Source organism: Triticum urartu, chromosome 6A, assembly GCF_056163025.1.
Source record: "Triticum urartu cultivar PI428250 chromosome 6A, HENAU_Tu73, whole genome shotgun sequence".
Taxonomy (NCBI): domain Eukaryota; kingdom Viridiplantae; phylum Streptophyta; class Magnoliopsida; order Poales; family Poaceae; genus Triticum; species Triticum urartu.
The window spans coordinates 19,004,116-19,014,312 of NC_141878.1; the positions used below are offsets into that span (position 1 = coordinate 19,004,116).

Consider the following 10,197-nt stretch of genomic DNA (forward strand, 5'->3'; position numbering starts at 1 on the left):
ACTCGACCAGGTCTAAATCCGAAGGGAGAATACTATTACCCGCTACCGCCCCCATCGACCAGGTCATGAACCACTTCCAATTGTCATCGTGCTCCGAAGGCACCAATTAGGCTAATGCCACTGGCTCCGAAGGCAACATGCATATGTAGGAGAAATTGTATATAGCTATACATGTGTGTATGTGTAAATTAATATGGTGGTTTGTGAGACATTGATGATATATATATATATGATTGGTTCTACTATAAATTCTATTTATATATATATGTGCATAACGTGTACAATGTGTAGTACCGTAAAATACCAGCAAACGAAAAAGAATTAAAATGGAAAACACAAAATTAAATGAAAAAAATCATAAAACCAAAAACCCCCCCAAACATTTTAGTACCGGTTGGTGTTACTAAAGGGCTCCCGGCCCCCGGAGCTGGCTCGTGCCACGTGGTTTCCCTTTAGCACCGGTTCGTGCTGAACCGGTACTAAAGGGGGGGCCTTTAGTGCCGAAATAATAGTGCCGGTTCCTAAACCGACACTAAAGGACCTTACGAACCGGTGCTATTGCCCGGTTCTGCACTAGTGGATCCATCTGTGGACTGGTGCAATCATCTCGGAGTTGGAATATACACTTTGATGAGTTGATCAAAGCATATAGTTTTATACAGACTTGCGGTGAAGCCTGTATTTACAAGAAAGTGAGTGAGAGCACTACAGCATTTCTGATAAGTATATGTGAATGACATATTGTTGATCAAAAATAATGTAGAATTATTCTGTAAAGCATAAAGGAGTGTTTGAAAGGAGTTTTTCAAAGAAAGACTTCGGTGAAGCTGCTTACATATTGAGCTTCAAAATCTATAGAGATAGATCAAGACGCTTGATAAGTTTTTTTTCAATGAGTACATACCTTGACAAGATTTTGAAGTAGTTCAAAATGGAGCAGTCAAAGAAAGAGTTCTTGCCTGTATTACAAGGTGTGAAGTTGAGTAAGACTCAAAGCCCGACCACGGCATAAGATAGAAAGAGAATGAAACTCATTCCCTATGCCTTGGCCATAGGTTCTATAAAGTATGTCATGCTGTGTACCAGATCTATTGTATACCCTTCTCGTAACTCAAATACTCTTCTCTACGATCAGATCGTAAAAACTTTATTTTCTTGTTACGATGATTTTTCACTTCACTCTGAAATTCTTTGAACTTTTCAAATGTTTCAGACTTATGTTTCATCAAGTAGATATACTCATATCTGCTCAAATCATCTGTGAAGATCAGAAAATAATGATACCTGTCGCGAGCCTCAATATTCATCGGACCACATATATCAGTATGTATGATTTCCAACAAATCTGTTGCTCGCTCCATTGTTCCGAAGAACAGAGTCTTAGTCATCTTGCCCATGAGGCATGGTTCTCAAGCATCAACTGATTCATAATCAAGTGATTCCAAAAGCCCATCAGCATGGAGTTTCTTCATGCGCTTTACACCAATATGACCTAAACGGCAGTGCCACAAATAAGTTGCACTATCATTATTAACTTCGCATCTTTTGGTTTCAATATTATGATTATGTGTATCACTATGATTGAGATCCAACGAACTATTTTCATTGGGTGTGTAACCATATAAGGTTTTATTCATGTAAACAGAACAATAATTTATTCTCTTACTTAAATGAATAACCGTATTACAATAAACATGATCAAATCATATTCATGCTCAACGCAAACACCAAATAACACTTATTTAGGTTCAACACTAATCCCGAAATTATAGGGAGTGTGCGATGATGATCATATCAAACTTGGAACCACTTCCAACACACATCGTCACTTCACCCTTAACTAGTCTCTGTTTATTCTGCAACTCCCGTTTCGAGTTACTAATCTTAGCAACTGAACTAGTATCAAATACTGAGGGGTTGCTATAAACACTAGTAAAGTACACATCAATAACATGTATATCAAATATACTTATGTTTACTTTGCCATCCTTCTTATCCGCCAAATACTTGGGCAGTTCCGCTTCCAGTGACCAGTCCCTTTGCAGTAGAAGCACTTAGTCTCAGGCTTAGGATCAGACTTGGGCTTCTTCACTTGAGCACCAACTTGCTTGCTGTTCTTCTTGAAGTTCCCCTTCTTCCCTTTGCCCTTTTCTTGAAACTAGTGGTCTTATCAACCATCAACACTTGATGTTTTTCTTGATTTCTACCTTCGTTGATTTCAGCATCACGAAGAGCTTGGGAGTTGTTTCCGTTATCCCTTGCATATCATAGTTCATCACGAAGTTCTACTAACTTGGTGATGGTGACTAGAGAATTCTGTCAATCACTATCTTATCTAGAAGATTAACTCCCACTTGATTCAAGCAATTGTAGTACCCAGACAATCTGAGCACATGCTCACTAGTTGAGCGATTCTCCTCCATCTTTTAGCTATAGAACTTGTTGGAGACTTCACATCTCTCAACTCGGGTATTTGCTTGAAATATTAACTTCAACTCCTGGAACATCTCATATGGTCCATGACGTTCAAAACGTCTTTGAAGTCCCGATTCTAAGCCATTAAGCATGGTGCACTAAACTATCAAGTAGTCATCATATTGAGCTAGCCAAATGTTCATAACGTCCGCATCTGCTCCTACAATAGGTCTGTCACCTAGCGGTGCATCAAGTACATAATTCTTCTGTGCAGCAATGAGGATAAACCTCAGATCACGGATCCAATATGTATCATTGCTACTAACATCTTTCAACACAATTTACTCTAGGAACATATCAAAATAAACACAGAGAAGCAACAACGCGAGCTATTGATCTACAACATAATTTGCAAAATACTACCAGGACTAAGTTCATGATAAATTTAAGTTCAATTTAATCATATTACTTAAGAACTCCCACTTAGATAGACATCCCTCTAATCCTCTAAGTGATCACGTGATCCAAATCAACTAAACCATGTCCGATCATCACGTGAGATGGAGTAGTTTCATTGGTGAACATCACTATGTTGATCATATCTACTATATGATTCACGCTCGACCTTTCGGTCTCCGTGTTCCGAGACCATATCTGTATATGCTTGGCTCGTCAAGTATAACCTGAGTATTCCGCGTGTGCAACTGTTTTGCACCCGTTGTATTTGAACGTAGAGCCTATCACACCCGATCATCACGTGGTGTCTCAACACGAAGAACTTTCGCAACGGTGCATACTTAGGGAGAACACTTCTTGATAATTTTAGTGAGAGATCATCTTATAATGCTACCGTCAATCAAAGCAAGATAAGATGCATAAAAGATAAACATCACATGCAATCAATATAAGTGATATGATATGGCCATCATCATCTTGTTCCTGTGATCTCCATCTCCGAAGCACCGTCATGATCACCATCGTCACCGGCACGACACCTTGATCTCCATCGTAGCATCGTTGTCGTCTCGCCAATTTTATGCTTCCACGACTATCGCTACCGCTTAGTGATAAAGTAAAGCATTACAGCGCGATTGCATTGCATACAATAAAGCGACAACCATATGGCTCCTGCCAGTTGCCGATAACCCGGTTACAAAACATGATCATCTCATACAATAAAATCAGCATCATGTCTTGACCATATCACATCACAACATGCCCTGCAAAAACAAGTTAGACGTCCTCTACTTTGTTTGTTGCAAGTTTTACGTGGTTGCTACGGGCTTAAGCAAGAACCAATCTTACCTACGCATGAAAACCACAACGATAGTTTGTCAAGTTGATGCCGTTTTAACCTTCGCAAGGACCGGGCGTAGCCACACTCGGTTCAACTAAAGTTGGAGAAATAGTCACCCGCAAGCCACCTATGTGCAAAGCACGTCGGGAGAACCGGTCTCGCGTAAGCGTACGCGTAATGTCGGTCCGGGTCGCTTCATCCAACAATACTGCCGAACCAAAGTATGACATGCTGGTAGGCAGTATGACTTATATCGCCCACAACTCACTTGTGTTCTACTCGTGCATATAACATCAAACCATAAAACCTAGGCTCGGATGCCACTGTTGGGAAACGTAGTAATTTCAAAATTTTCCTACGCACATGCAAGATCATGGTGATGCATAGCAACGAGAGGGGAGAGTGTTGTCTACGTACCCTCATAGACCGACGCGGAAGCGTTGACGCAACGTAGAGGAAGTAGTCGTACGTCTTCCCGGTCCGACCGATCCAAGCACCGTTACTCCGGCACCTCCGAGTTCTTAGCACACGTACAGCTCGATGACGCTCCCCGGGCTCCGATCCAGCAAAGCTTCGGGGATGAGTTCCGTCAGCACAACGGCGTGGTGACGATGATGATGTTCTACCGACGCAGGGCTTCGCCTAAGCACTGCAACGATATGACCGAGGTGGAATATGGTGGCAGGGGGCACCGCACACGGCTAAGGAACGATCACGAGGATCAACTTGTGTGTACTAGGGTGCCCCCTTGCCTCCGTATATAAAGGATCCAAGGGGGGGGGGTGCGGCCGGCCTAGAGGAGGCGCGCAGGAGGAGTCCTACTCCTACCGGGAGTAGGACTCCCCCCCTTTCCTTGTCCAAGTAGGAGAGGTCGGAGAAGAAAAGGAAAAAGGGGGGCGCCCCCCCCCCCTCACACTTGTACATAGCTCCGCCATTGAGACCTACCACAAAGATTGGACCTCGCTGGTCCAAATCGTATGGTCACACACTTGGAAGGAAAGGAATGCGCGTATGTTCGACAACAAGGTCTCAACTGTTGATCAGGTGATGTCCCGCATCAAGGAAAACATCGAGCAATGGACGGCTGCCGACAAGACCAAGATCACAATGCTGATTCATAGACCTAGAGAGCTAGATTAATTAGCTAGAGAAACCTTTCCTTAGGTGTGCGGTGGGATACTCCCTTTGTAACCCTTCTGATGTAACAAAAAAACAATCCTCTTCTACCAAGTCCAATGAAAAGCTGCTCAGTCAGCATTTCATCAAAAAGATACAGGAGTAGCGACGTTAGGTAGTCGTCGGCAGGGAATGAGACGCCGCATTCGGTGAGGGTCTCGCTCTCACACCTCCGCTTTCCGGAGAAGATGAGGCGCTGCTCAGCCGGCAGGAAGCCTTCCATGGCGTGGAACTTCAACTTGACTTCCCTGATGGTTGTGTCCCCACCCCTCTCGACCTCCATCGCGAACGTTTTCTCGATGCGGGTCAATCTTTTTACCAAGATCTACGGCATCTCGCCAACGTAGCAGATGACATGAGGACGGTTGTGGAGTACTGGTTGTTGTTTGACTCGTGTACGATTATCCTTGCTTTATAAATTGCGAATGGTTAAATGTTTTTTGAGACAATGGGACCACTACGGGTAGCCCCGGCCGGTGGCAATGGGACCACTTAGCAGTAGCGTTGCCTCGTGCGCTACTGCTACGTCACAACCTGTAGCGCCGGTTCTCCCCCGCGCTACCACTAAGTAGCAGTAGCGCTGACAAGTAATCCCGCGCTACTGCTAATATTCTATCTATAAGCTTTCTCCTAGTAGTGTTGGCTCTCCATCATTGTCAAGAACACGACCAACGATCCTCTATAATTGTCACATGCTTATAGCTTTACATTATACAGTCGGTAATCTGAATTCTTGCTGATACTCTTACTCGATAGAAAGCTTTTGCCTACTCGGCATTCTGGAGCCAATGTGCTCTTTAGAGATGTCTGTATTGCTTAGCTGCCCCATGATCATGCCCATGTTCTGTGCAATGTACATGGACTGTCGACGCCTCTATAGAGACCCTACTTCAAGGCGGCGGCCTCCCCCTAGCTCCCATCACCTGCTGTATCAGTCTTTTCTTGGTTTAACATATATGTTTTCACAAATTCAATGAAATTTGTTGCGCTGCTATTCAACCGTGTCTTTGTGTCTGAATTTTCGACCTGCAAGAATCAAGCGTAATTAGATGTTACAAGTGGTTTCCAACAATCATCAAACACAAAACACATGCTTTTCTCAAACATTATCTTTAACCAAATTTCAGGACGTTGATTTTGAGAGTAAAATTTCAGGATGATATATAACAGCTATAGTTCATTGCAGCACTTCCTCTCTTTTTTTCAAGTCTTTTTTAGTATAAAAAACATTGCAGTACCTCTGCTAGGGCTTTGATGGGCCTTAACTGACAGCCCAGGCCCAGGCTGGCTATTTCTTCCCCTTCCTGCACCTCCTGCTCAGCCTGGAGCATTTCTCGATCCCCTTTCCCAAACCCCACCGAAACCCTAGCCAACTCCGGCAGAAATGGAGGGCGATCTGCCGCAGCCGCCGCCGGCGGCGGCATCCAAGGTGCTCGACGACGACGAATTCCTTGCCGAGACCCTCCTCCGCGTGGGCTTCTCCACCGTGCTCGTCCGCGCCGCCAAAGTGGAGGGCGAGACGACGACGACGCCGGCGGCGGCGGCCGTATCCAAGGTGCTCGACGACGACAACCTCCTCGCCGAGATCCTCCTCCGCGTCGGCCTCCCCACCACGCTCGTCCGCGCCGCCGCCGTCTGCAGGCGCTGGCGCCACCACGCATCCGACCGCAAGTTTCTCCGCCGTTTCCGCGAGCTCCACCCGCCCCGCCTCCTCGGCTTCCACGTCATCGAGCAGGATGGGTTTGCGAGGCCGACCGCCGAGCACTTCGTGCCGATGCTGCCTCTGCCTCCGGAGCTCGACGCGGTGGTCTGCCGCGTAAGCTCCAGCTTGGGTAGCTACCGGAGGGACGACGGCACGTCGACTCGCATCATTGAGTGCCGGAACGGCACCCTCCTCATCGAGCACCGCAAGCACGGAAGCGGATCCACACTTGGCGTGCACAACCTGTTGTTCCCTGAGAAAGGCGTCACCTTCCTCCCACCACGCCCATCCCCAGGCCCCAAAATCCAGAGTTTGTTTGAACATGCTTACTCTAAAATCCTCACGGAAGAAGAAGAAGATGGCAGCTTGTCTTACTTGTATTTGTTGGTGCCGTGTACCAGGGAGAGGAAACATGAGGTACAGGTATATATGTTGCAGGAGGGTGTCTGGTGCATGCATCATAATTTGGCCCTCGACGACCAGCTTGATCGTAATCGGCTGGATGCAGAACCCGTGCTCGTTGGCAATAAGATCTATATAGTAGTTGCCCGGAGTGAAATTAGTGTCTTGGATTTGACGTCCTTGAGTTTCTCCAAAATTCAGCTCCCACAAGGGGTGGATCGTGGCGGCATTGGCAAGCAAAGTACCAGCTTGGCACGTGCTGCTGATGCCGCTGGTATATACCTCATCCATGTCAAGGGGCTTCAAATTCGCCTCTGGCTACACAAGGGAGACGACTGGTTGCTAGTGGACACTATTTGTTTGCGCGAGATGTTAGCTAGTTTGAATATGCTAGGTTATGCTTCTCTCCAAATAAAAAGTGTGGGGGACAATGCTGAGTTTGTGTTCTTGGAGATGGGTCGATGCGCACTCCACTTGGATGTTAAGTGCAGGACACTGCGTAAAGTCTATGAGGTGACAGAAGAGGGTGCATATTTGGGCGATATCTATCCTGTTATGATGATCTGGCCTCCAGCATTTCCTGCGCTCAAGGATGGTCCTGCAAGGTTTGCCTTTTGCACCTTTATATGGTGTGTGTAGTGCTCTTGTTGAGGTTACAAAGCTTTGCAATGTGCATAATGTTAATCTCTCCTTTATATATATGTTGCTGCTTTGTTTTGCCACGTGCTTTCAAGCTGAAATTGGTAGCTTTAATGCATCATCATAATTGATTGGTTGTGCAAACAATTGGCACTCCCACACTGGCCATCTTCCATTGCTTCTGTTTATGGTTCATCAACCATAGTACTGTTCGGTACAATTTTGGAATAGTGTTAAGTATGTGATTGATTATTCTAGGATATTTTAGTAATACTACTTATGCACCCTTCGAGATGCTTTTAATACCCATAAGATGATTTATAAACACTACAAAAAAAAATCATGTACTCACTACTCACAACTCATGACTGAAGTTGTTTATTTGGGTTACCATAGAGGAGAAACTTTCGGGTGTTCCATTGAATAATGATGGTGTCCCATCCATGTGGGTAATGGCCAGTGAGTTAGTATGCCAATGTGGATATTTAAGGTAAATTAGAGAGGGAGGGACTAGAAATTGGAAGAAAGGAAGTTTATTTCTCGCATATCCATTTGTCAGTCATAATTAATACATCATCTGAACTTCCGTCAGCCATCACGAGTAAGCTGCCTTTGAACTGTGAACCTTGACTTGAGTTTCTCTGTATGAGATTTTTAGTACTTGTTTCTGATAGAATGTATTGTGATACATAATCAGCTGTCGATTTCTCCATCGTTAAGCATGATACTGTTCACATAGAGCTTAACTCTTGATCATGTAGTTTACGCTGGGACACTTGTGCTGCTGCATGTTGTGCGATTCAGATAATATCATTATAAAGATACTTTCGTCCTGCATGCCAAGGGTATATACTCCAGTCTGAAAACACGATACTTTGGTGACCTTTGCCTTCCATGACCTGTGTTTGCTTCACTGTTCATGCCATACAAGGAAACTTTATGCTGGTTTGGGATAGCAGAGCATTTAATCTGAATTGCGTGAGCAATTGTATCATTGAGTGCCACATAGCATTTGGTTGCTGTCGTACTACTACTTGTTTTGTTGATTTTCTTGATCATGTGTTACATGGTTACCTTCCATCTAATCGATCCTTGTTCTTTTTTTATCCTTTTCATTTGGAACAGAGATGCCATGTGAAGAACAGCCGTATCAGTTATGAGCTAGGGAGCTGCTGGGGTGCCATCAAGGATGAGCTGAGCTGCATCAATCAACTGGTCCATCTTTTAATCTTTAGGCTTAAGTAATGCAGTACACTGGGTTTGCTACTTTTTCTTGTCCTTGCATGAATTGGAGACTCCGAAAGAGCTATGTGGTTCACTGTGTTATTTTCTTTTCTTTGGGGGTAAAAGCAGCAGCTGCCTGCCTTGATGTGCTACTTGTCATCCAGTTTGAAACGTGCTTCGCAGGAAGGAATTCAATTTTCTGAATTTTGCTGCATGCCTTCTCTGAACATATATGTATTCTCTGAACTAGAATGTTAGCATATGCATTCTCTGAACCATAATGTCTGCATTTTGCTGCATGCATTACTAGCCTGGCTGTTGTCACAGACCATATGTACATCGGTACTGGCATTGCCGCTGTGCTTGGTAATGCAGAAGTTCCTTGGCTGTTGCTTCTTCTGTAGCCAGCGCGCGAGGCTCAGTAATAAGGAGTTTAGTAAGAAGAATTATTCCTCGCGCTCCCACCAAATGATCCTCCGCAGAGAATAAGAATAGATGACCAGATGAAGTAACGGCGGCATCGCGTTGTGGTCGTCGTCGAACGTGACGCCGCAGTCGGCGAGGGTCTGGTCCTCAGACCTCTGCTTCCCGACGATGATGACTGATGAGCCGCTGCTCGGCCGGCAGGAAGTCTTCCGCGTCGTGGATCTTCGACTTGACCTCATCGACGGTGGTATCGCCGCCCTTCTCCAGCTCCAGGGTGAAGGTTTTCATGGTGTGGGTCACCCTTTTGACCATGATCTGCGGCATCTCGCCGTGGCGGCTGCCGCCAGATGATGACGGCGGGGGACCGGTGGTTGTTTTGACTAGTCGTATGCCGTTTTCGTTCTGCTTTATAAATTGTGAATGGTTAAATTTTTTTTTGATGAGTTAATCGTAACTTGATCACCACGGATGCGTGCATTGGGCTGGCTGTACAGAGCTGGCCAGGAAAGAGAAGTGGACCCATGGCAATATCTATCCATTTGGCCCAGAAATATTTTTGGTACGTGCAGACTTTTGGTCCTGGCATATGAGAGGAAATGAATGTTTCACGGTGCGTTCTGCATGTCGCATGTTGATCAACACTAGGCTGGCCTAGGAGGGTTGGTTATTCCATAATGCAGGATCTTCCGATAATGTACTCGAAACATGCTTTCGCCCCGCTTTATATATAAAGTAACAATCACAGAAGTACATGGCCGAATGATACAAAATGGTGAGGTACCCCTCTTACAAAGCCGATCCTAAGATATCCGGCGGACACAGACGCACGGGACTATACTACCCCCAGAAGTACTAAACACCCCCACGCTACGACCTAGCATACTTAAGCTCCACGACTACGCCCCCAAGAGGGAAG

The 10,197-nt window shown here is 45.3% G+C and overlaps 1 protein-coding gene across 1 annotated transcript; it reads left to right on the top strand.

Moving 5' to 3' along the window:
* The first annotated feature begins 6,179 nt into the window (after positions 1 to 6,179).
* On the top strand, positions 6,180 to 9,082 carry LOC147963311 (uncharacterized). The gene is made up of 2 exons (XM_087528055.1): positions 6,180 to 7,597; positions 8,757 to 9,082. Exons 1-2 carry the CDS (start codon positions 6,273 to 6,275, stop codon positions 8,767 to 8,769), a joined length of 1,338 nt encoding a protein of 445 aa, XP_087384181.1. The 5' UTR covers positions 6,180 to 6,272; the 3' UTR covers positions 8,770 to 9,082.
* The last annotated feature ends 1,115 nt before the right edge of the window (positions 9,083 to 10,197 follow it).

Bases quoted from the DNA above. Each gene is read 5' to 3' on its own strand.
- LOC147963311 (XM_087528055.1), top strand. From the start codon at position 6,273: ATGGAGGGCGATCTGCCGCAGCCGCCGCCGGCGGCGGCATCCAAGGTG.